General features: G+C 47.6%; 1 protein-coding gene across 1 annotated transcript in view; it reads right to left on the bottom strand.

Moving 5' to 3' along the window:
- STAG3 (stromal antigen 3) overlaps positions 1–27,640 on the bottom strand; it is a 4,836,058-nt gene that overhangs the window by 4,121,511 nt on the left and 686,907 nt on the right. The window contains exon 3 of the mRNA XM_044077272.1: positions 18,927–19,044. Coding sequence (XP_043933207.1) covers positions 18,927–19,044 — 118 coding nt within the window. The remainder of the gene's footprint in view (positions 1–18,926; positions 19,045–27,640) is intronic.

Below are 27,640 nucleotides of genomic sequence, written 5' to 3'. Positions count from 1 at the left end.
GAAATAGAATGTAGGGTGGACATTCGGGAGGAGTACAGTTGCTTGTCCCCTCCCGACATGGACCCTGGGGGGTAAGCAGCGTATTCTTTAATTAGATCCCGCTGCATCTGAATGACGTGTGCCATATAGTTCATGGCCCTCAAGGAGAAGGTCGCTGAACTGAAGGCCCGCTTCCCAAGGCGGTCCATCGCACGAGACTCCTTGCTTGGCGGATGAACCATGGGGCTCTCCTGAGCCAACTCTCTCTTGGTGGCTGCCGCCACCAACATGGCATCCACAGGGGGACCTTTGCTCCAATGGGTTCTCTGACATGGCCTCAAGATTTTGTCCAGGCGCTTGGGAATAGGCTCTACAGTGTCTGGCTCCCTCCAAGCCCTAGTGGCTATAAGATCCACCAAGGGGTCGGGGGGAGGGGACACCCAAGAGGTAGATGGCCCTGCATCGAACGCCTCTAGGAATACAGACTTGTCGGAGGAAGCCTTGGGGGCTGACCACCCCCCCCCCCGATTCTGAGCATTTCCATGATGTCTCCAAAGGAGACATCCTCAGCGGGTGACCTTGGGGAGCCTTCCCCTTCATCCAAGTCTGTATCTTCAGGGGAGTTCACGTGCCTCCTTTTGCACTTTGACTTGCGAGGAACCTCCTCGGGGGGGCTGTCCGAGGAGTCCTCACCAGCAATATCTTGTTCCAATGGAACACCTAGAGGCGCTGAAGCAGGCTGCCCCGAAGGCCGGGTGAGGGGAGCCAAGACCAGCTGAGAGGGAGTGCAGGGAGGAGCCGAAGCCAGGACCGGAGGCCTGGATGTACTCAACAGTACCCTCTCCACCACCGCGAAAACAGAGGGAGAGCCGCTCTGACGGATCCGAGATCAGACTCCCACTCGGATCCGTGGTGGGGATCGGACCCGGGGCCGAGACTGTCGGATCCGAAGGACCCGCGCGCTCCGACCGGGATGGGGCCGAAAGCATACAGAGTCCCTCATATCCGAAGCTCGGCCCACGGCTCCGAGAGGTAGGATCCGACAAACTCGAGGGAATAGTCGGAGCCAAATTGCCTAGCACTGTTGGCTCCGACCCACCCCTGGATCCAACGCGGCTCGGCTCTGACAGCTCCAAACCCGGGAGTCGGGTCGGAGAAGGAGCGATAGGTGCAAAAAAGGGGGTCGAGCTCCCCCCTGGAGGGGGGGGCAAGAAGCCCTCCCATCTGCATCTGGGCCTGGATGAACCTCCTCATCATCCGGTCCATGTCCGCATCCGACATACTGAAGGTGGACCTCGAGGAGGCCGAGGCAGGCCTGGAGTGCCGCCTCGACCTCGACGGGGGACCGGGTCACCTCCTCCTCGGGTCCCGGTGAGAAGCAAGGGGATCGGATCAGAGGAAGAGGCGAACCAGAAACCCTGGAGGGAGAAGCCAGTTTGGCAGGCGGGGCCGAGGAGGAGTCTTCGGCCCGCCACTTAAGGTGCTTCTCCCTCCGCTTCTCTTTCCTGGCCTCCCTCACCTCCGAAGCCACAGTGGGAGGTTGAGTCCCGGTCGGAGGGAGGGGGGCAGGAGGGGCCACTAACGAGGACTGGGCAGCGGTCACAGAAGTACCGGAGGCCGGAGCCGGGTCTGGGGGCAAAAGGCCCGCCAGAACCAGCTTCGACCTCCGATCCTTAAGTGTCCTGGGGTTGAACGCGGCGCAAATTGCGCAACCCGAGGAGAGGTGTTCAACCCCAAGGCACCTAACGCACAGAGTGTGGCTATCAGCCGGTGAAAGCTTGTGACCACACTCTGTGCATTTCGAAAAAAATAGCTTTAGGGGCCTCCGACATCACTAAAGGAAAATGCACACGTTAGGCCCCTACACACTACACACACACTGCGACCAGCGAGGACAGGGAGGAGAAATAAAGATAAAAAATTTTAAGCTAATTTAAGCTAAAGTAGTTAAAATAGGACCAGGGAACATCTAAACACACACACACACACACACACACAAACACTCGCTCAAAGGTACAAGAAAGAAAATTAAAATTTTCTTTTCTCAAGAATACGCCAAGAGCTCTGGAATCTAGCTGTTGCTTGAAGAGTGGCAAACTAGATCGGAGGTCAGTCAGGGTTGGCAGGGGATTATGGGTAAAGGGAGGAGCTAGGAGCTTGGATCTATGCTGTGATAGAAGTTGCCGGCTCGGATCCGAGATCAGATCCGTATCCCAAAGGTTGCTGACAAATGAAGTCCTACTTCAGATGATTTTGTTCTATGCAAATAGAAACACAGCTGCCAGTGAACATCAAGCAAATGCAATTTGTACTCTCCTTTAGTCTGGTATTTGGAAAGAAAACTGGGAGACTGATGACCTGGTTATTATTGGACTCTGATGCCACTATCGGAAGGAATGATGGATCTGTCCACAAGGATACCCTGTCTATGTAATACCATATAAGGGGGCTTGACAGATGAGGCTTGGCTCTCTGAAACTCTCTTGGCTGAGGTAATTGCAACCAAAAAGCAGTCTTCCAAGACAGGAACTGCAACGCCATCATTGCCGCTTGTTCGAAAAGGGGGGGGGGGGGGACCACAGCTTGTAGCATCAAGGTGAGATCCCAAGGGCGCTTTGGGTCCTTAACTGAAGGCCTAAGGAGAAATGTACCTTTCAAAAAGGCCTTACAAAGCTTGGAAGAAGCCAAATAATTCAAATTCTCACCTATGTGAAAATTACAGCTCGCAGCCAATTGTACCTTTACCATAGGAAAAACTAGTGCCATCATTAAAAATATCCACCAAAAACTCCAAAATGGCCGGAACTGAAGCAGTAAAAAGATCCAGATCACACTGAGAAGGCCAGATCAAGAAACGCTTCCACTTACTCGAATAAACCTTCCTGGCAGAAGATGTGAACCACTACCAAAATCTTCTTAACGGGAGAAAACAGCCCAGGAGTCCTAACTATCAAGGGAACTGGAACAGCCAAGCCATGAGGTTCAGGCTGACTAGGTCCGGGTGAATGATCCCCAAGGAATGTGTAATCAGATCTGGAACGATCTAGCGTCCAAGGAGGACACACTTCATGAGACCGCAGACAGGGGAACCAAACTTGACAAGGCCAGAAAAGGGCAGTGAGGATCACTGAGCTCCCCAACTGAGCTTTCTGAATGAACTTGGATACGAGAGGCAGCAGGGGGTAGATATATAGTAGACTGGAAGGCCAAGCATGAACTACAGCATCTCTGGGGTCTCCCTGGATGGGGGTTCAGAGCTAAATATTCACTGCACTTCACGTTGGAAGGACAGGTGAAGAGATCACAGCAAGGCTGACCCTACGTTTGAAAGATCTGCTCCACTACTGAAGGATTCAGAGACTACTCGTAAGGCATCAGAATAGATCTGCTGAGCCTGTCCATTAGTATGTTGGACCTCTCCGGAATGTGCGTTGCCACCAGAAAACGGCCAGAGGAAATCACCCACTCTCACAATCTCATGGCTTTGTGGCAAAGAGGATAAGATCTGGTCCCCCTTTGTTTGTTGATGTACCAGACTACTGACATATTGTCGGTCTGAATGGCAATAGTCCCTTAAGGAAGAGCAGTATGTAGAGCTTGCAATGCCAAAAGCACTGCCCTCATCTCCAGGACACTGATATGCAGATGGAGCTCCAGGGAAGACCATGTGCTTTGGACCGTACTTCCCATGCAATGCCCTCCCTTACCAGAGCAGGGAGGTGTCCATGGCTTGAAAGATGTAAGACATGACGAAGAGATACCAGTCTGTCTGGAGGTAGAAACACCTTGCCTTGGATAGTATCTATACAAGCCCCAATGAAGTCTAGAACCTGCACTGGTGCCAATTGAGATTAATGATTATACCCAGATAGTGAGGGGTCTTGAGAAGATCCCCGACTTGACACAGTAGATGCCTGGAGGAGCAGAAAGGAGACAATCATCCAGGTAGGGGAAGACCTGAAACCCCTGCAGCCACAGGTGACCCACCACTACTGCCATCACTTTGGTGAACACCCTGGGGGCAGTGGTGAGCCCAAAGGGTAGTGCACTGAACTGAAATGACTGGCTCCCAGCCGTAAGTAGAGGAACCTCCAAAAGTGCCTGTTCATCTTGATGTGATAGTATGCATCCTGGAGATCCACCAAGCACATAGTCATTTATCTGCAGGAAGGGCAGAATGAACTGAAGGGGGACCATCTGGAATTTCGTCTTGGCATCAGACAGGTTCAGGGTCGAAAGATCCAGGATGGGCCTCAAGTCCCTTGTTTTCTTTGGCACTAAAAAGAACCTGGAATAGATGCTTGATCAGGATTGGTCTGGGGGGATGGGCTGGATGACCCACTTTTTGAGTAGCCTGGAAATGTCTATGGCTGCCTGCTCCACCTGCATGGGTGGGACATCCAGATGATGTTTGGGAGAAACTGAGGATTGAAGAAAGGGGAAAGAGTAAAAATCCAAATCCAAAATAAAACAAATCGAGGGTAAAGTGCCTCTAAAGAAAAACGATCAATATCCGTATGTAAACACAAGAGGCAACACCATGACTATCGAAGCTGACCGTTAAACAAAATAATAAAAAAAAAAAGTGAGTGCTTTCATGTTCAACAGACCGCTTCTTCAGACTTAATATATAAACCGCTTCTGAGTTAAATACAATGAAGTGACTTACAAATAGCCAATCAAAGGCTACATTCAATTAAAAAATATATATAATTAAAACTTAACACCTAACTTATCTAAGTATGGTGAGTCCCTAGTCCAAATACTTAAATAAGCTTTACGTATATAAAACATCATGTAAATCATGGGAAGCCTCTAAGGCCATCAAAGACTGAAAGGAGGCATGACTATTTGACATAAGTCACTAAAAAGCTGCATAAATAGCAGTAGAAACTATACAAAGATATATTACTATATAAAAACACTAAATATCAATTAGAAACTGAACTAAATTCATATATAAATAAATGTATAAAAATACAATAAAAACTGGATGCCTTCTCTATCTAAAAAATTATGTATAAAAATATTAATATATAATAAACAAAACTACTTTATGTACAAAGAATAATCTTATTTTGCTTCAACGTCTAAACTGTTTAATGAATAAAGGGTCGTTAAGCCAAGAAAGGTTTCAAGGAAACCTTATCATTCAATCCATGGGCTTTAGCTGCTTGTAACCTCAGAATCCATTTACTCTGGATAATATATTAATATTTTTATATTTATTAAGTCTGAAGAAGCATTCTGTTGAACATGAAAGTGCTCACTTGTTTTTATTATTTTTTTGTTTGTTAATAAACAGTCAGCTTCGATAGTTGTGGTGTTGCCTCGTGTGTTTACATACGGAAAGGAGATAGAGTATCCTCTGGATATTATCAGCAAAACCCAACAATCGTCGGTGATGGACTCTTTGGCTGCTGGGTGCAGATAAAGACATCCCCCGACTGCATCTAGAGATGAGCATAAGTGAGTGAGCGTCTGTCTGGGAAAGGATCCTGAGGTGCTTGGGCCTCCTCTGCAACGAGTGCGGCGTCTGTTGCATCTCCCTCTGCCTCTGGGGGAAGGCGAGTCCTGAGTGTCATGGGAAGAGCCTTGAGATTTATGGAACTACATCTTTTTCACCTCACGCTGATTCCTAGAGAAGGATCTTTGCATGGTTGAGAAGTGAATCCAGAACAGAAAGCAGACAAGGTCTTCCCGTCCTCCTTGCTCTGGATTAAGGTGTCTCAGATAGTCTTACCAAAAAGAGTGGAACCGTCATAGGGGACAGTCTTAAACAAAACCTTGAAGGGCACCAAGAAAGCACAAAGCCTGAGCCAGGCATGACGTCCGATGGGTACGCCTGTTCCAGTAACCCTAAAGGCACCTTCCATAGCGTGTGATAGGAGCCTCATGGAAGTTTTAGGTACTGAAGTACGAGTGGCCATACAAGAGAATACCTTTTTGTCTTCTGCTGATATGGACTCTGGGCCAGACTCCGCAACCTCTTTGACCAGGTCCCACTGCAGTCTGATGATGTGTGCCATGTAGTTCAGTGCACATAAGGCAAACGTAGCTGAAGTGTAAGCCCGTTTCCCGAAACTATCTGGAAGATGGGCAGCAGGGCTCTGCTGAGCGAGATTTTTCTTTGTGGCCACCTCGACAACCATGGCATCGACTGGGGATCCTTTTGACCAATGTTGCCTAACCAATGGAGTGCTGAGTATCTTGACCGGGAGCTTGGGAATAGGCTCAATCGTATTTGGTTCCTTCCATACCATGGATGAAATCAAATCCACGAGAGGATCCATGGGAGGGGACACCCAAGGAGGTAGCGGGGAACTGCGCAAACACCTCCAGGAACACAGATTCATCCGAACTGCGATTTTGGGTAGACCACCCTCCTCGCTGGCTAAGATTTCCATGAGGTCTCCCAAAGGGGACATCTTCTGGTGGTGATTGGTGGGGGAACCCTTCCCTTCCTCCAAATCAGTATCTTCCATGAGGGACTCTGGTAGGGAGTCCAAGTGCCTCCTCTTGCATGCGTTTTTCCGAGGGAGCTCCTCAGAGAGGATTTCTGGGGAGGACTCTGAAACCTTGGGTAGCTCCTGGTGGGGAACCTCCTGGGGCGTAGTGGCAACAGGCCGTCCCTGAGGGAGGCAAGATGACAGACTCTGACCCAGAAAGAGAGGGAGCCAAGACGGACTCAGAGGATGTCCATGTCAAGGGTCTCGAAGGAGCCAAGAGGACCCTTATCCACCACACCGAAAGCAGAGGGATAAACAAATGCCCAAAGCAGGGGTGAGCATGACTGGATCCCACCACCAAGTCTATGGCTCAGAGAGTCTGTCAACTCCAAAAACGTCAGAGCCAAACTACTCAGTGCAATGGTCAGTGTCGAGGTACCTAGAACCACTGGCATCAACCCCTTGACACCGGGAAACCTCAGACCTGATTACTCTGAAACCACAGGTCGGTGCGGAGAAGGAACAATGGGAAGGAAAATGAATTGCCTGCTCCCAGCCCCTGGGGGGAGGAGCAGGCAAGACTCATCTGAATCTGGGTCCGAACAATCCTCTGCATCATCCTGTCCATCTCAGCTTCAGAAAGGCTGCGAGAAAAACAGGTAGAAGAAGCCACCAACCCAGGCCTGGAGTGACACTGATGGGAGGCAGAAAGGGGGGACCAGAGCCCATGAAATCTCCCACTCCAGTGAAAAGTGGGGAAACCGGAGTCAAGGAGAGCCCCAGGTCGAATCCAGCCGGGACTTGGCCAGGGGCTCGACCATAGAAAAGCAGTCCGGGGACCAGTTCCTGGGCCTCCCCTGTTTAGAAAATGCCTTTTCCCCATCCCTGGACTTCTTGGTGGGATGCTAAGTCACAGAAGCTGAGGAAGCAGAAGTAGTAGAAGCCTCCAAAGGGAGGAGGCCCTTCAGAATCAACTCATTCCTCCTGTCAAAGGAACAGGGACTGAAACCCATGCAGATCGAGCAGGAGGAATCTAGGTGCTCTACACCCAGACACACAACACACAGTGCTGCCATCAGAAGGGGGAAGCTTACAGCCAAACTCTGTACATTTCCTGAAGCAAATTCTTAAAAAGAATAAAAACCATGCAAAATATATTACAATCATAAAATAGCAGGAAGTATTCCAAGAACCAAGCCAAAACGAGAATGGAGATTTTGCCAACAGGGATGACTGCAAGCAGGGTTACAGAAAACAAACAAGAGGGGACTGGAATTTACTGGAGAAACCTGACAAAAAAAAAAAGGTATTGGGAGCAAATAACTAGAGGGGGTAAGACAATAGAGAGATGAGACTAAGACTATGTTTGGACTGCAGGTTAGAGACTGCCTTCCCTACCAGGGACTGATAAAGAATAGACAAACAGAAAGGGATAGGGAAAGACCTGATCTGGTGGGTTTTTTAGTCAAACCTAGTAGAAAAGCTGCTGTTAAAAAATGGCTAGTTAGTAGGGCAGAAAATATTGCATAACTAAGAATCAGAGAAGGTTAGAAAAGATTGGGAAGAGAGACTGGAAAAGCAATTTATGAGTGAACAATAGGCAGACATAGGTATAACTCCCAAGTACACAACAAAATGTTTAAGACCTTTGCTTGGTAATGATTGCTTAAGAATTTTTCTACCCCAAGCAGACTTCAAAGAATTTTTCCTCAAGTACATAGCAAGCCCTGGAGCTGTACTAGGGAAAAAAAAAAAAAAAGAGGCGACTGGGAACATGTGTCAGGGAATGTAATGAGTTGGCAGATTTTAAAAATTCCCTATACAGCATTCTGTCATAAATATTGGGTGAGCAAATGGCTGCAACTAAAGTTATAATGATTTTGAGCTGGGACACTGGATCTTAATTGCCTAGGCACAGCAACGGCTTCTGGATGCCAAAAAAGCAATCACTAAAAGGGAAATCAAAGTTTAAACCAAGTGTATTTGAAATACTGAAGATTATAAAAGTGGAAGATGGATCTCTAGTAAAGGGAAGGTGCAAATTACATAGAAATAAATGGAAATAATTTTGGGAGTAATATATGGAGAATAATGTTCAGGAGAAGGAGTGATGTTTAAGGGAAAGCAATAATTCAGTAATTTACGTAATATTAAACTGATAACTACAAAGAAAGATGTGATATATAATTCATGAAAATGGAAAAAAAAATGTTAATATGGTTTGTTTTTATTTCTGTTAATTTATGTTGGCCTACTCCTTAAGCTGTAATTTAATAAAGGTGTTAAGAATATAAGTAATTGGGAAATGGATTTAATTATATATGTGACCAGTGGTTGCTCCTGCTCTAAATGGCCTTGGAGATAAGAGAATCCTCAAGTAGAAGCGCTCTACATTTTAAATGAAAATTATGTTTTTCCTCCATGCTACATATCCCCACCTTATTAGATTTAAGGGTTAATAAATTGTATAGGTCCGAGTTGGGCACTCCAAATCCTGCTTACAGAGTATAATCATTTTCCATGAGACTGTGCTGTATATGTGCACAAATAAAATCCAAGATCTGTTTTAGTTGCTTTAAAAACACCATCTAGAGCAGGAGTCAAAATTACTTGGAACACATACAGCAAATGGGGAGTAATAAAAAGGTTGCATCGCCTTTATATGCTGTTTAAAATCAAAGAAAAGATCACTCCAGTTAGAGAGAATGGCCTTACAAGTAATGACTAGCTGGTTAAATGAAGAGTACTTTAAGGGGTTGATGAATGAAGAGAATGAGAGGGAGAGAAGGTTGGATGATGTGGGGATTGTGAATCATGAAGTGCAATGGATTAGCAAGGAAAAAGTAAGGTTAGCTATGAAGAGGATGAAAAATGGAAAGGCTGTTGGTCCAGATGACATACATGTGGAAGCACGGAGGTGTTTAGGTGAAATGGCAGTGGAGTTTTTAACCAGATTGTTTAATGAAATCGTGGAAAGTGAGAGGATGCCTGAGGAATGGAGAAAGTGTTTTGGTACCGATTTTTTAAGAATAAGGGTGATGTGCTGAGATGTAGTAACTACAGAGGGATTAAATTGATCAGTCACAGCATGAAGTTATGGGAAAGTTGTGGAAGCTAGGTTAAGAAGGGACGTGATGATTAGTGATCAGCAGTATGGTTTCATGCCGGGAAAGAGCACTACAGATGCGATGTTTGCTCTGAGATTGTTGATGGAGAAGTACAGAGAAGGTCAGGAGAAGTTGCATTGTGTTTTTGTAGACTTACAGAAAGCATATGGCAGGGTGTCTAGAGAGGAGTTGTGGTATTGTATGAGGAAGTCGGGAGTGTCAGAGAAGTATGTAAGAGTGGTACAGGATATGTACGAGGGTAGTGTGACAGGGGTGAGGTCTACGGTGGGAGTGACAGATGCATTTAAGGTGGAGGTGGGATTACATCAAGGATCAGCTCTGGGCCCTTTCTTATTTGCAATGGTGATGGACAGGTTGACAGATGAGATCAGACAGGAGTCCTCGTGGACTGTAATGTTTGCAGATGACACTGTGACCTGTAGTGAGAGTAAGGAACAGGTGCAGGAGACCCTGCAGAGATGGAGATATGCTCTAGAGAGAAGAGGAATGAAGGTCAGCAGGACTAAGATAGAATACTGTGTGTGTGAATGAGACAGAGGATAGAGGAATGGTGAGGATGCAGGGAGTAGAGGTAGCGAAGGTGGATGAGTTTAAATATTTGGAATCAACAGGTCAGAGTAATGGTGAGTGTGGAAGACAGATGAAAAAGAGAGTATAGGCAGGATGGAGTGGGTGGAGAAGAGAGTGTCAGGAGTGATTTGTGGCAGACAAGTACCAGTAAGAGTGAAAGGGAAGGTCTACAAGAGGGTAGTGAGACCAGCTATGTTATATGGGTTGGAGACAGTGGCATTGACAAAAAGGCAGGAGTTAGAGCTGGATGTGGCAGAGTTAAAGATGTTAAGATTTGCACTGGGTGTGACGAGGGTGGACAGGATTAGGAATAAGTATATTAGAGGGTCAGCCCAGGTTGGAAGGTTTGGAGACAAAGCCAGAGAGGCAAGATTACGTTGGTTTGGACATGTGCTGAGGAGGGATGCTTAGTATATTGGGAAAAAGATGGTAAGGATGAAGCTACCAGGTAAAAGGAAAAGAGGAAGGCCTAAGATAAGGTTTATGGATGTGGTGAGAGAGGAGATGCAGGTGGTTGGTCTGACAGAGCAAGATGCAGTGGACAGGAAGAAATGGAAACAGATGATCCGCTGTGAAGACCCCTAACGGGAACATCCGAAAGATGATTATGACTGTACCTACAATATTCAGGGCTACAAAGATTCCCAAATACAGAATCTATTTCTGGCACCAGTTACTGTGCCAACAAGGGCTGCAGAGCTTCCCATTTATCCATAAAGCTTTTGTCTTAGAATCATTTAGTTGATACCCTGACAGAAATCCTAATGTTTTTATAGCATTCACAAGATTCCTAATACAGACTAGATCAGCAGCAGAGTGAAGGGCAGTGCATGGACCAACTCCATATCCTCATCTCAGTTCCCCAAACAGGCTGGCCTTGCTTCCTATTGGTTCCAAGTAGACAGCTAACAGGAAATGCGACAACCCTGCCTGGCTCCTCTGATGATCTTAAATGGCCAGAAAGTATGCCTCCTATTTTCATTATCGCTATGGCGCAACTACAGGTTTTTTAAGCATATCCACAGATGCCTCCAGGAACCTACAATATTTCAAGGTATATAAAAAATATGGCCATTCAAACCTACCAAAGGTTTATCTCCAACAAAAGTTGGAATTAGTAGGTGAGAAGAGCCCCAGACTGTGTCATCTACTAACATCAGGGTTCTAAACATTTTGTCAAGTCTGATGCCCCTTCAAAATCCCAGTTTCATCATTCTGAGTAAGCAGGGCAGCCATACAGAGACTCTCTGCTAATATTAACCTAAAAAAAGTTTCTAAAGTCTGCATTTAAAACTGAAATTGGAATGCAGGGTTTAATAGGTCTTTTCCAAACTTTATCATGGAGATAGTGGCCTCCCCCCGGCTCAATGGAGGACAGCCTCCTTTTAAAATATTTGCGATGCAAAGTCTCCCTGAAATGCTAGGCCCAAGTCCAGAAGTGACTTCAGATCTAACACGTCTGCCCTTGGTGATTTCACTCTCCAACAGCTTAGAAATTCTAATCTACTCCATACATGTAATATAGTCAGGAAGCCCATCTTCTGTTTTTTTTATCAGTTGAGGGGAGATCCAGGGCATGAAAAAAAATAAGAGTCCTTACAAACACAAAGGTTCTCCTGCTCACTCGTACAAATTGCTAGCGGGTATGAAGCAATGGACTGAAGAATCACTTCAAGTGCTTATTCTTAAATCCCTTTTAGCTGACCCAGATGACTTTGCAAGTCATCCTTGAAGTCTCCTATCAACACAGATGCACCCCTCCTGATCAGTATGCATACTCTCTACCTCTTACCCAATGGATAGGATGACAGACAAATATCCAAACTTTAAACATGCCATATCCTTTCACATCTGGACGAGATTGTTGTTGCATCCCTTCTAGGGTTCAACCTTCCCACAGAGGACATAATCTTGGCTCTTTTCGCTAGGGAGATCAATCTATTAACATTCCAAGAAATGAAATTATCAAATGTTTCATAACCATCAATCAGCAAATCAGATACATACATGCCTGCCTGCCACAGACCTTGGTTTCCAAAATTTGCAAATGTATTTTTATAACCCAAGCAGACTTCAGAGAATCTTTTTCTCGGGCAGACAACAAATGATGGAAATGTGATGGGAGAGGCAGGTAAATCAGGAACCTGTTTTTCAAAGCTCACTACAGAATACTTTGTCAAAAATGTTGGGAAGAACAAATGGCTATAACTAAGAAAATAATTCCTTTGAGCTAGGACATAGGATCTGAATTGCCAAAACACTAAGGCATTACAAAGTTAACTCTGTCAACTGCCAAAAAAGCAAACACTAGAAAATGGAAATCAAATCTAAACCAACTGTAACGAAAGTACTAAATATTTTTAAGGAAATAAAAGAACTGGAGATGAAAAAAAGAGAAGCAGCAAACTACATAGAAATAAAAGTAATTTGTGGCAACAATACAACATTCAGGAGTGAGATTTAAGCAACGGTAGAAATGGAGCAATTGAGGTTACTTTAGTGTGAATGATATTGTTAAAAAAAGAAGTTATGTACTCACCATAACGTTCCATCTGAGTAGGTAACTTCATTTGTCAGCAACCTGTGGGTATCGGATCTGATTCGGATCCGAGCCGGCAGCTTTCCTAGCCAAAGATCCGAGCTCCAAGCTCCTCCCCCCTAATCATAATACCCCGCTACCTCCCTCTAGTCCTCAGACAGAGTTTGCCATAGTATCACAGAATACTACAATAACAAAAGGACAAACCACCTGAACATCCTAACCTGATGTCATCTGGGAAATGCAATAATCCTATAAGGAGGAACTACAGGTCAGGGGGACGGAGGGAGGGTTGGTTGCTGACAAATGAAGTTACCTACTCAGCTGGAACGTTATGGTGAGTACATAACTTCTTTATCTGAAGTAGTTAACTTCATTTGATCAGCAACCTGTGGGACAGAGTCCCCAGCTACCAACAAATTGGGAGGTCCTCATGGAAGGATATTCCGGAGCACTGCAGAGCCAAAAGATGCGCGTCCTCTAGATATTAGATCCAATTTATAATGTGTAATAAAAGTATGAGAGGAAGCCCAAGTAGCTGCAGAACAAACGTCATCCAAAGAGACCCTCGACCAGAAGGCAGCAGAAGTAGCCACAGAATGGGTAGAGTGAGCTCGAACCCGCAGAGACTCAGGTCGACCAGAACTTCTCTATGCGAGAAGGATGCATTGGGAAATCCATCTGGCTAAGGTTACTTTTGTCACTGGTTTACCCAGACAGGACTTAGCAAATGAAACAAAGAGCTGATCCGATTTTCGAAAATCAGCTGTTCTGTGTAAGTAAAATCGCAATTGTCTATGTACATCCAGACAATGAAGTCTATACTCTCATTGTTCTGATAATTAGGAAAGAAGACAGGCAGATTGATGGATTGGTTGATGTTGGCTTCGGAAGCCACTTTAGGCAGAAAGGAGGGATTAGTCCTAAGGGAAACCTTGTCTTTATGAAAGATGATGTATGGAGGTTTACTGCAAAGAGCCTGAAGCTACGATATCCTTCTAGCTGAGGTAACAGCAATCAGGAAGGCAAGTTTTCCAAGATACATACTTTAAATCGACCGAAGCTGCAGGTTCAAGGGGGGGGGGGGGGGGGGCAGTCAGAGCCTGGAGAACTAAGGTTAAATCCCATGGAAGAACTGCATCTTTAACAGGGGGTCTTAACAGGAAAGTTCCTTTCAGGAAGGTCTTGCAAATCTTAGAGGAAGCTACGGGGCCAAAATTGTTTCCAACATGGAAGTGGGAAATAGCTGCCAACTGAACTTTAACAGTAGAAGAACTAGCCCCTTGATGAAAAATATGGGATAGAAAGTAGAGGACTGCTGGAATAGGAGCCGTAAAAGGATCCAAATTCCTATGCTCCGCCCAAATAGAGAAACGCTTCCATTTACTCTTGTAGATTTTCCTGGTAGAAGGCTTATGAGCGGCCACCAGGATGGCCTTAACTGAGGATGAGATACCAGGAGTCCTAGCCATTAATGGAACTGGATCAACCAAGCTGAGAGCTTGAGGTTGTCCAGGTCGGGGGGTTTCAATCCCAAGGGATGAGAAATCAGATCCGGAGTGGGATCCAAGATCCAGGGAGGATGCACTAGGTGAGACCGTAGGCATGGGAACCAGGCTTGACAAGGCCAGAACGGGGCTATGAGGATAACTCTGCTCCCCAACCGACGAGCTTTCTGCAAGAATTTTGTCATCAACGGAAGAGGAGGATAAGCATAAAGACCACCAGATGGCCAAGCATGAACCAGAACGTCTGAGGGCTTCCCCTGGTGGGGGAATTAGAGAGAAGAACTCACTGCACTTTGCATTCAAAGGTGACGCGAACAGATCGCAGCACGGTTGACCCCATCTGAGGAAGATCTGTTTCGCTACTAAGGGGTTCAGAGACCACTCGTAAGGTGCGAGGATAGTTAGACTCAGACTGTCCGCTAGAATGTTTGACTGACCTAGTATGTGCGTTGCTATAAGAAAGCGGTTGGTGGATATCGCCCATTCCCATACTCTCATGGCCTCTCGGCAAAGTGGGTAAGATCTGGTTCCCCCCTACTTGCTGATGTACCAGACTACTGACATGTCTGTTTGAATTGCAATGGTCCCTGGAGGAAGAAGGGAATAGAGAGTCTGCAACGCTAGAAGCAACGCCCTCATCTCCAGGACACTGCTATGCAAAAAGGTCTCCGAGTCCACGTGCCTTGGACGGATCTGCCCATGCAATGCCCCTTCCCACCCGAGTAGAGACGCGTCCGTGGTCACTGTGACTTGGGGTGGGGACATGGAGAAGGGGCGCCCTTCCCGGAGGTCCCTGGAATGGAGCCACCAAAGTAAAGATTCCCTGCAAACCCTGCTGAGGGGAATAGATGCAGACAGGGGATGACGTAGGATGGACCACTGGAGCTGTAAGGTCCAATGAAGAACTCTCATATTCAGACGTGCGGTCGGAGACAGGTTGATGGCCGCTGCCATGGACCCCAGAGCCCTCAGGACTAATTCTGGAGGGCCCGATGATTGTAGAAGAGACAAAACGTGGAGGTTTAGTTTGCGGAGTCTGTCCGCCGTCAGAAAGACTTTGGACTGTATTGTGTCTATCTTGGCCCCTATGAAATCCAAGATCTGAGTAGGCTGAAGGGAGGATTTCTTGTGGCTGATCGTGATCCCTAGATGGTGGGCTAGATGTAAGTAGTTGTCCCTGGCTGAACATAGTAGATGCCTGGTGGGGGTGGTTAGGAGCCAGTCGTCCAGGTAAGGAAAGAGCTGTATTCCCTGAAGCCTCAGGTGGGCCACTACAACTGCCATGACCTTGGTGAACACCCTGGGGGCTGTGGTGAGACCGAAGGGTAGGACCCTGAACTGATAATGGCTGGCTCCCAGCCGAAAGCGGAGGAACCTCCTGGATCAGCTGTCCATTAGAATGTGGTAGTACGCATCCTTGAGGTCTATACAGCACATCCAGTGTTCTCCTGTAAAAGCTGGAGAATGGATTGAATGGTGACCATCCGGAACTTTTGGCGACTGACAGATTCAGTGTGGACAGGTCGAGAATGGGCCGCAAGTCCCCCGTCTTTTTTGGCAACAAAAAGAACCTAGAGTAAAAGCCTGGTCCGGATTGCCCGAGGGGGATGTGCTGGATGGCTCTTTTTCTTAGCAGCTCCTTTATTTCGAGGGCTGCTGCCTCCCTCTGATTGGGTGGGACATCAAGGAGGCGCCCCGACCGGGAGAAGTTAGGAACGGGATTGAATAGCCTCTGGATATGATTCAGAGCACCCAGCGATCTGTCGTAATGGACTCCCAATGTGCTAGGTGCTCCGAGAAGCGCCCCCCCCCCCGACTGCCTCCAGAGCGAAGCAGTCGGGTAACCCCTCAGGGTTGCTACGCGGGTCGATCGGAAAAGGGTTCCCTCGACCCGAAGTTCTTTGCCCCCCACTGCCTCTGGGCCGGCGTCCACCCTGTCCTCCTCTGCCTCTGAAGGATGAGGGATCCTGAGCGAAACAGGATTGTTGAGCTTTTCGGAACCACATCATCTTTTGTCCTCTCTGGTTCCTGGAGATCTGAGGAGCTAAGAAGCAGATCCCGACAGCAGACGTCTTCCAGTCTTTCTCGCTTTGGAGAAGCGTATCGCCGATGGTTTTGCCAAAAAGCGTAGAACCGTCAAAAGGGGCATTCGCAAAGGACACCTTGAAGGGTTCCGCAAAATCGCAGAGATGAAGCCAGGCCTGTCAACGTAAGACAATGCCTGTTCCGCTAGCTCTAGCCGCTCCCTCCGTGGCATGGGAGAGAAGCCACATAGAGGTGTTTGTAACAGACTTAAGAGTGCCCATTCGAGCAGAGAAGGTTAGTTTGTCCTTGGCCGACATGGACTCTGGGGGTGATCCAGCGTACTCTTTGATTAGGTCCCGCTGGAGCCGAATTACATGTGCCATATAGTTCAGTGACCTTACAGAGAAGGTCGCTGAAGCCAACATCCGCTTTCAGAGGCGGTCCATCATCAGAGACTCCTTGTCTGGAGGACGTACCAAGGAACTCTCCTGTGCCAATTCCTTTTTAGTGGCAGCCGCCACCACCATTGCATCCACCGGGGCACCCTTGCTCAAAACTGTCCTGTCAATGGGAGGGCTGAGGATCCTGTCCGGTCTCTTGGGTATTGGCTCCACAGTGTTCAGCTTCTTCCATGCCCTGGTAGTTATGAGGTCCACCAGGGGATCGGCGGGAGGGGACACCCAAGAGGTAGATGGGCCTGCATCAAACGCCTCCAGAAACACAGACTCATCCGAGGAAGGCTTTTGGGCTGGCCACCCCCCTCTAATAGGCAACATTTCCATAATGTCTCCAAAGGAGACGTCCTCAGGGGGTGACCTTAGGGAACCTTCCCATTCCTCTAAGTTTGTGTCTTCTGTGAGGGACTTGGGTGAGTCCAAGTGCCTCCTCTTGCACTTTTGTTTGTGAGGGACCTTCTCGCGGGGGCTGTCCAAAGAGGGCTCACCAACAATGTCCTGTTCCTCTACAGGAACCATCTGGGACGTAGGCGCAGGCTGTCCCTGGGGCCGAATGATGGAAGACAGGCCCGTGTGAGAGGGAATGGCGGGTGGATCCGTAGCAAGAACCTGGGGCCTCGAATCCCTCGAAAGGACCCTCTCCATGACGTTGAATGCAGAGGGTGAGCTGCTCTCCCTAGGATCCGAAAGCAGCCCCCTCGGATCCAACGTGCGGATCGGAGCCGGAGATGACCCTATCGGATCCGAAAGAGTAGTGCACTCAGACCTCAATGGAGCCAACGGCACACTGACCCCTCCGGATCAGACGTTCAACTCACGGCCCCGAGAGCTCAGATCCAAAAAAGGATCCGACAGACTCGAGGGTGCAGTGGGCGCCGAAGTAGGTAACACTGCCGGCGCCGACATTACCCCGGCTCCAAAAGCTAGTCGGATCTGACAGCTCCGAACCCAGGTAGCGGGTCGGAGAAGGAGCAATGGGGGTGAAAAAAAGGGTCAAGCTCCCCCCTCTGGGGGGGGGCAAGAGCACTCCCCATCTGCAGCTGGGCCTGAAGAAATCGATGCATCATCCGGTCCATGTCTGCGTCAGATAGACTCTTAGTTGACCTGGATGAGGCTGCCGAGGACGGCCGGGAAGGCCGCCTAGATGGCCTCTAAGGTGACCGGGTCTCCTCCTCCGGCTCCAGGGAAAAACGTGGAGAACGAAGCCGGGAGGGGGAAGACCCGGAGACTTTAAGGGGAGAGGAAAGCTGCTTAAACGGCGGGGCAGATGGAGCTGACTTGGCACGCCTCTTGTGGCTACGATGCCCATCTCTCTCTCGCTCCTTGTCCTTCCTGTCTTTCTTCCTGCCGTCCCTTTTCTCCTGGGCCAAAGAGGGAGTTTGAGTCCTGGCCAGTGGAGCAGCCGCTGCTGGCACCACAGAGGGGGAGAAGGATGAAGCCGAATCAGGGGGCAAAAGGCCCGCCAGGATTAGCTTTGTCTTCCTATCCTTCAAAGCCCAGGGTTTGAAGGCTGCACAAATAGTGCAGCCCGACGAAAGATGGTCCACGTCCAGGCAAATAACGCACTGAGTGTGGCCATCCGCTGGGGACAGCTTATGGCCACACTCGGAGCAGTTAGAAAAAATAGCTTTTGGGCCTTCAGACATTTTAGTAAGAAAAAGAGAAGAACAGGCCCACACGCACACACCTTCACACACAGAGGGGGGAGGGGAAATTAAATTTTAACTACACTAAGTAACTTTAAACTACCCAAAAGTGTTAAGGGAGAAAAAGAGCGCACACACAAAGTTTAGAAAATTTTGTGACAGAAAAAGTTTAAATAACTTCAAACTCACAAAACCCATGCTAGGAGCTCGTTCTAAGATGCTTACAGAAGCCGCGGCAAATGAGATCTGAGGACTAGAGGGAGGTAACAGGGTATTATAGGTAGGGGGAGGAGCTTGGAGCTCGGATCTTTGACTAGGAAAGCTGCCGGCTCGGATCTGAATCGGATCAGATACTCACAGGTTGTTGATCAAATTAAGTTAACTACTTCAGATGAAAACATACATTTATCCTGAATGAAAAAGAAATAAATCACTACGATTTGTCTTTTTTTCTAGTAATGTATTTGTACCTATGCCATTTTTTTTAAACATCCTCATTAAAATCACAATTGAAAATCTCAAAAAAGAAAAGAGGCTACGACACTGCACTGGTAATTTAATTATCCCTGAATGTGCAGCAGTAGAGAGCAAGGTTCGCTACCTGAAACAAAAAAACAACATACTTACAGGGGTACTCCTTGGGGTTTTACAAGCTGTCCGCTTCTTGCCTTTAGTCAATGTGTCTTCAAAATCACTACCACTGTCCGACAGGAAATCTGTTAAATCTCTCTCGCTGCCCACATCCCTACAGTGCAAACAAGGTTTCAGTTTTGTTAAAAAAATAAATACTGCAGCAGTTCCTCATGAAGTACACAGATTACAGATGTGGAAACTTTCACCCAATATAAATGTTTTGCTTTAATGTTAAAGCTACATGCTCACTTTCCATGTCCTACCATCAAACAATTCTCTACTCTTCCATGTGCCAACAAAGCATAACAGAATGACACGTCGGTTTCCATGACTAAGACAGCACTTGATCTTCCTGTTAATTGATGCACTTACAGTACACAGCCTGACTGGGAATGGTGTAGTCTTGCTAATCACGCTAACATAATTTAGGGGTCTAAGCAGTCTTGGCTTAGCACACCTACACAGCTCAGTCCTGAAGCCATACACCTACCTCTTCAACTGTCCAGGTTTTCACAGAAGGTCCAGATATTTGCCTCATATTTTGATCTGCTCCTTGTAAAAAAAAAAAAAAGGTTATGTACATTCTTCCTCAATGTATGGGTTCGGATCAGGCACACTAGCTCATGGGGATCAACAAACTCTCGAGCTTCTTTTTACCCACAATGCACCAAGTCCAACTTCCCTTAGATCTGATTTAGAACTTATGAGAGAGAGAGAGAGAGAGAGCAAGCAAGAGCCCAAGACAGACTACAGTAAAATCTCAGTTAACCAGCACCCATAGGGATTGGTAGATGCAGGCTAAATAGAAGTTATGTTCTTACCATAACGTTCCATGTTAGTTGTCTTCTTCTCGCCTTCTTTCTTGCTGGATGGGTTCGGAGCCGACCTCGGCTCCGACTCGGCCACTCTAAAAGCTCGAGAGTTGGTTCCACCGGCTCGAGGCTCCCCCTATATCCCACAATGCTAGGCGGTATTACCTCAGATCTCGTTTGTAAGCTGTGCCCAGCCAAAAATAACTCCAGAACCACTGGAAAGAGAAAGAATCCACCTCTACAAAGGGAATGGAAGAAGGTGACCTGAAAACCTGAAGAAGGAATATATGTACAAAAACATATACCTATGTACAATAGAGGTGGTAGAAAGAGAGGTCAAAATCAAACTCCTCTAGGTCTGTCCAGGCTAGGGGGAAGGAGGGTGGGGCCAAGAAAGAAGAGAGAAGAAGACAACTAACATGGAACGTTATGGTAAGAACATAACTTCTATATGTTAAGTTGTCAATCTCGCCTTCATTCTTGCTGGATGGAACCGCGTCCCTAGCAACTTGTCCCGGGTGGCCTATCGGAACAGACTCTTGAGAACAGTGGAACCAAAGTTAGCTCTATGTCTAGAAGCTAAATCCAACTTGTAATGAGAAATGAAAGTGTGAGGAGTAGACCAAGTAGCCGCTGCACAAATGGTGTCAATAGGCAGTCTGTCTTGGAAGGCTATAGAAGTAGCCAAAGCTCTGGTGGAATGGGCTTTAGGTTTGTTAGGCAGCTTTTGGTGTCTTATTTCATAGACAATGGAAATTAGAGATGTTAGCCATCTAGATAGTGATACCTTGGAAACAAAGTCCCTTTCTGCCTTCTGCATAAGAGACAAACAGCTGGTCAGATTTTCTGAATTGTTTGGTTCTATCCAAATAGTACCTTAACTGACGATGAACATCTAGCCAATGCAATTTTTGTTCAGACCTATTAGAATATTCTGGAAAGAACACAGGAAGGTCAATGCTTTGATTTAGGTTAGAAGCAGAGGTTACCTTAGGTAAAAAGGACGGGTTGGTTCGTAAGGATACCCTGTCTTTGTGGAACAACAGATATGGTGGTCGACAGCTGAGTGCCTGAAGTTCTGAAACTCTTCTAGCTGAAGTAATAGCTACCAGAAAGAGAGTCTTCCATGATAGCAATTTCAAAGAACAGGAAGCTGCAGGTTCGAAAGGGGGGAGAATCAAAGAACTGAGAACTAAATTAAGGTCTCAAGGAGGAGGAGGATTTCTTATAGGAGGTCTGAGTAGAAAAACTCCCTTCAAAAAGGCTTTGCAAAGCTTGTGGGACATTATGGCAGACTCTGAAATGCCCACATGAAAGTTATTTATAGCTGCCAATTGAACTTTGAGAGTAGAAGGAGATGAACCTGCATGAAAGAGTTCAGCTAGAAAATCAAGAACCATATGGATGGGAGCAGTGAAAGGATCTAAGTCCCTTCCTTGAGCCCAATAGGCGAAACGTTTCCACTTACTCAGATAAATCTTTCGAGTGGAAGATTTATGGGAAGCTATTAAAATATCTCGAACAGAGTGAGATATTTGAGGAAGCCTGGCTAAGGTTGGAACTGGAGGAACCAAGCAGTGAGGTTCAGAGAGGGGAGGGAGCGATGTAACTGACCCGACTGATGGATCAAAAGATCTGGAACTAGGTCCAGATGCCAAGGTTGCTCCAACAGAAATTGATGCAGAAAGGGGAACCAAACCTGTCGAGGCCAGTAAGGAGCAATGAGGATCAATGAGGCCTTCTGAGCGATAGCTTTCTGTATAACTTGAGAGATTAGTGGGAAGGGAGGAAATGCATACAGAAGTCCCCGGGGCCAAACTTGGACTAGAGCGTCTCTGCTGGGCTGGCCTGGTAACGGGAATAGGGTGAAATAATCTCTGCACTTGCTGTTTTGGGGAGTAGCAAAAAGATCACAGCAAGGCTGACCCCACTTGAGAAAAATTTCTCTCACAACAGAGTCTTTCAGAGACCACTCGTGAGGCATGAGAATAGCTCTGCTCAACTTGTCCGCGATTTGATTGGACTTCCCGGGGATGTGCGTTGCTATCAGAAACCGCTGAGAAGAAATCGCCCATTGCCACAGTCCGAGTGCTTCTCGACATAGGGGATAGGACCTGGTTCCGCCTTGTTTGTTGATATACCACACTACAGACATATTGTCTGTCTGGATTGCTATCGTTCCCAAGGGAAGAGAGTCTTGAAGGGCTTGCAACGCTAAAAGCACTGCTCTCATCTCTAGAACATTTATGTGCAAGTGGCATTCGTCTGGTTGCCATGTGCCCTGGACAGTTCTGCCCTGATAATGCCCCCCCCCCCCCACCCGATCAGGGAAGCGTCCGTTGTCAGAGTAGCAACCGGAGGGGAAGGAACAAAGGGTCTTCCCAACAAGAGCTGAGGGGAAGACATCCACCACAGAAGATGATTCTTGCATGTTTGCGTAATCATAACGGTGTGGGACATCGGAAGTTGCTGGTATGACCATTGTGTGAAGAGCATCCATTGAAGGATTCTCATGTGGAATCTGGCTAATGGAAGCAGAGGAATGGCAGCCGCCATAATCCCCAAAACTTTCAGAACTAACCTGGCTTTGACTCTGTTGCTGCTGAAGAGGAGCGAGACCAGTTTGTGTATGTCTGCTATTCTCTGATCTGTTAGTCTCGCAGACATGTTGACTGTGTGTAGATTTGCGCCTATGAAGGTAATAGTACGACAAGGCGACAAAACAGACTTTTCGCAATTTAATGAAATGCCTAAGTTTTGACAAATGCGAAAGGTGTAGTCCCTGGCCAGAAGAAGAAGATGCTTGGTGGGAGCTGTGAGGAGCCAGTCGTCCAAATATGGAAACACCTGGAATCCTTGACGTCTCAGGTGAGAAGCTACCACTGCCATGCATTTGGTAAACACCCGGGGGGCAGTGGTGAGACCAAAGGGCAGGGCCCTGAATTGAAAATGACTGGTTCCCAGCCTGAAGCGGAGGAATCTTCTGGAGCGTCTGTTCATTTTTATGTGATAGTACGCATCCTGAAGGTCTAAAGAGCACATCCAGTTTTCCTTTCCCAAAAGGGGAAGGATGGACTGTAGCGTGACCATCCGAAATCTTGTTTTCTTGACCGACTTGTTCAAGATACTGAGATCCAAAATTGGTCTCCAGTCCCCTGTTTTCTTTGGAACTAAAAAGAACCTGGAGTAGATTCCGGTGGTCTGCTGGAACTAGCCGAATTGCTCTTTTTGTAAGCAGCTTTGAAATTTCCAAAGCTGCGATATCCCTTTGAGCGGGTGGAACATCTGGAAGGGATTTTTTTGATTGGTTTGGAATGCGAACGAAGGGAATGAAATAGCCTTCGGAAATGATGGACTGTACCCACTTGTCTTGAGTTAGGGATAGCCAGGCTTCTGGGTACAGTGACAATCTTCCCCCGACTGCCTCCGAAGGTGGACAGTCGGGCAACACCTCAGGGATGCTGAAAGGGCTTGTCGGAAAAGGTTTCTCGATTGCCCTGGTTCTGCGGACCCCCTCTGCCTCTGGGGCGAGGTCTACCATTATTGTTCCCTCCTCTGCCTCTGGAGGGGAACCGACTCTGTGCGTCAGGCAAATTCCCTTGAGATTGTTTGCGGAACCACATTTTCCCACTTTTCTGGCCTTTGGGGTAAGGCCTAGGAGGAGTAGAAAAACGGACTCCGACGGCAGAAAGAGTCTTGCCATCCGTCTCGCACCTAGTCAAGGTTTCTTTCACTTGAGGACCAAAAAGAGATGATCCATCAAACGGGGAATGAGTGAACGACGTTTTAAAGGGGTCCGCAAAGTTGCATAGTCACATCCAGGCATACCGGCGTAAGGCCACACCTGTCCCTGCGGCCCTGCTCGTTCCATCAGCCGCATACGAAAGGAGGCGCATGGAGGAGTTAGCTATAGAATTCAGGGTAGCCAGCTGAGTGTTCATCTTGTCCTGAAAACCCGCAGCTGTAGGATCCTTCAACATGTCACTCGCTTCTTTGATCAAGTCCCTTTGAAGACGAGTAAAATGGCATAGGTAGTTCAGCGAACGCATTGCAAAGGTCGGTGACAAGAACATCCGCTTCCCGTACCTGTCCATAGACCTAGATTCCTTGTTAGGTGGATGGACAGGCACCGAAGGATCAGCTAGTTCCTTCTTAGTGGCAGCAGCTACCACCATAGCATCCACAGAAACTCCCTTGGTCAGAAATTGTTTATCTGCTGGTGCCGTGATAAATTTGGAGGGTCTCCTGGGGGTGGGGTCCACTGAATCAGGAGCCGTCCATGCCTTTTTTGCTACCACCTGCATGAGGGGGTCAAAGGGGGGGGACACCCAGGAGGTGGAAGGGCGAGAGCCAAACACCTCAAGATACACAGATTCATCCTCCGAAGGGTTAAGGGCTGGCCAATTTCCCCTCTGTTTGAGGATTTCTAGAATGTCTGCAAAGGAGACATCTTCAGAAGGGGAACGGGGGGAACCCTCGGAATCCTCTAAATCTGTGTCAGAGGTGACAGACTCAGGTGAGTCTATGTGTTTCCTCTTACACTTTCTCTTCCTAGGGGGCTCTTCTGCCAATTCAGGAGAGGCCTCAGAAGAGGATGAGATCCCCACAGGGGATTCCTGAGGAGCTGGCTCTCTGCGGTCTGGGATGAGGGAGTGAGTAGACATGACCTGAGGCACCGAAGAGGGAGGGGCGGACGGAGCCGACTGTGGAGTTGAACCAGGTTCCAACACGCTCCGCATGACCTCGAATGCACCCCTGTCAGGCAGAGCCAGAGGTCCCCGCTCCGAAAAGCTGAGGACCCCCCTCGGCACAGACAGTGATGGCTCCGAGGCAGATGGAGCCGAACTCACCAGCGCCGAAGCACCGAGAGGGAGAGCGGGGTCGGACAATGGTCCGATGCCACTCACCCCCTCGGAGCCGACGAGGGAAGTCCGGCGCCGAGATTCTTCCAAGGAAGAAATCGGAGCCGAAGACATTTGTATCGGCTCCGACGCTACCACAGTCTCGGTTCCGAAACGCCCCGGCTCCGAGCTCAAAGGAGTCGGAGGAGGAACATAATGAGGAACAGGGTCAGGCATCGACTGATGAGTCGGGCTCTGAAGCATTTGGGCCAGTGCCTCGGACTCAAGAAGTCGACTCACTACCTTCTGAAGGTCATGGTCTGAAAGCCTCGATGACCTAGAGGAGTGAGATCTATGGCTCCGTTCGGACAGCAAGGGAGACGCTGGAGCCGAATGAACGGAGCCAAGGGAAGGTGACCTAGACCTCTTTCTAGATGTCGGCTCTGATGGTCTGGTCGGAGCCGACACAGGAATTTCCTATGCCTCGGCTCCAGCCGGAGCCGAGGAAACCACAGAAACTGCAGTCTGAGACTCATCGGCTCCAGCCAGAGCCGATGCATTCGAAGCCTTAGGCCTCGACTCAGAAGCTGGAGCCGAGGACCTAGAAGCCTTAGAGGGTTTGCCCAAAGTAAGGGAACCCTTAGGCTTAAGTAAACCTCTCAAAATAAGTTTATTTTTTCTTTCCTGCAGGACTCTGGGGCTGAAGCCATGGCATACAGCACAAGAGTCCTGCAGGTGTAAAGGTCCCAGGCAGTAAACACAAGAAGTGTGACAGTCTGTCAGAGACATTTTCTGACAACACGAGTCACACTTCTTGAAGCCTGAGACCTTTGAATCCTTGGACATTATCAAGGAACTGAAAGTGTAACCAACACACAGAACACACCCACACCGATTACACTATGAGAAAGTTAAACTAAATTAAACTAATAAAAATTAGATAGTTAGTTTAATTAAATATCCCTACCAAAACACAAACACTCCACTTAGGGATAGCAGGGCCCGAAGGCCTAAGGAAAGAACTTATAAGTTCTTTAGGGAAAAAAAAAAAAAGGGGGGAATAATGGAAGAGAATGGGATAAATTCCACTAAAGTAAGGAAATATGAGAAACTTAGTTAAGAAAAGGGATTTAAACTAGTTCAGATAGACTGATTTAATAAACTGACCTGAGCCGGTAGAAAAACAACACCTCGATAGCTGTAGCGGCAAACGAGATCTGAGGTAATACCGCCTAGCATTGTGGGATATAGGGGGAGCCTCGAGCCGGTGGAACCAACTCTCGAGCTTTTAGAGTGGCAGAGTCAGAGCCGAGGTCGGCTCCGAACCCATCCAGCAAGAATGAAGGCGAGATTGACAACTTAACATCAATTAGTTACGTACTCACCATAACGCTAGATGTATGTAGTCCATCTCGCCTCACATTCTTCACTTGTGGGTTCGGAGCCGAATATCGGCTCCGACTCGGCCTATCTACTAGCTCAAAAGTCGGATTGGCTGGGCTAAGATGGTATCCCAAAATACACCGCTCCACATCACCAGATCTAGTTTGCTGCCAACAGAAAAATCATATCTATCGCCCAAACACACACACATACTCATGACAACAAGGTCCAACAAATTGTCCAAAGGGACTAGTGACATGAGGTATACCAGGGAATCCTCCAAATCCTCCAGGTGTGGGGGACGGTAGGTGGGTAATGAAGAATGTGAGGCGGGATGGACTACATACATCTAGCATTATGGTGAGTACATAACTAATTGATGTTATGTAGTCCCATCTCGCCTACATTCTTCACTTGTGGGACAGCATCCCTAGCACCTACATCCTGGGTGGCTCGATGGAAAATACTCCTGCGTACTGTGGAGCCAAAAGATGACCTGCCCCTGGACACCACATCCAATTTGTAATGGGAAACAAACGTACGAGGAGAAGCCCAAGTTGCAGCCGCACATATATCATCCATGGATAACCTAGCCTGATAGGCCGTGGAAGTGGAAACTGCTCTATTAGAGTATGCTCTGACTGGAAAAGGCAGGCTCTTTCCCCCTGCCTGGTAAATAAAGGAGATGCAACTAGCTATCCACCTAGCAACGGTGACTTTAAAGACCGCAGACACCAAGCGATTTTCCGAGAACAAAACGAAGAGCTCGTCTGACTTCCGCCATTCTGTAGTCCTGTGTAGATAAAAGCATAGTTGCCTATGCACATCCAACAGGTGAAACTGGTACTCTGCCTTATTAGAGAAGTTGGGGAAGAAAACCAGCAGCTCAATGGACTGATTAATATTAGATAAGGAAGCCACCTTGGGAAGAAAGGACGGGTTTGGTCAGAGAGACTCTATCTTTATGGAATATCAAATATGGGGGCTTGACTGCTAGGGCCTGGAGTTCTGATACTCTTCTGGCCGATGTAATAGCCATCAGAAAGGCAGATTTCCATGTAAGGAATTTTAAATCGCAGGAAGCCGTGGGCTCAAAAGGTGGGAGAGTGAGGGCCTGTAGAACAAAACTGAGGTCCCAGGGCATAACGGGTTGAGATACATGGGGACGAAGGAGAACAGTACCTTTCATGAAAGCTCTACACAGCCTGTGTGCCATTAAGCTAGGTTCATAAGCCGCATGATAATTAGAAATAGCCGCTAGCTGAACTTTGATGGTGGCTGAGGCAGACCCTTGGTAGAATAAATGAGACAAAAATTCCAAAACAGAGTCAATAGGAGCCATGACGGGGTCAACACCTTTTGACTGGGCCCATATTGAAAACCTTTTCCACTTGCTAGAATATATCTTCCTAGTGGACGGCTTATGAGAGGACGAAACAATGTGGACTACATCAGGAGAAAAATCGTGACACCTGACTATGGTGGGAGGGATCAGCGAGAAGTAGTCGCTGCATTTCGCATTAAGAGGGCTGGCAAAAAGGTTGCAGCAAGGTTGACCCCATTTGCTGAATATGCTGTCCACCACCTGGCGGTTCAGGGACCGCTCGTAGGGCACGAGGATCGCCCTGCTTAGTCTGTCTGCGATCACACTGGTTTTCCCCGGGATGTGCAT

The sequence above is a fragment of the Protopterus annectens genome, chromosome 7.part0 (assembly GCF_019279795.1).
Source record: "Protopterus annectens isolate FY-2018-M chromosome 7.part0, PAN1.0, whole genome shotgun sequence".
In the NCBI taxonomy this organism is placed as follows: Eukaryota; Metazoa; Chordata; order Ceratodontiformes; family Protopteridae; genus Protopterus; species Protopterus annectens.
This window is presented reverse-complemented; position numbering and strand designations above follow the sequence as displayed.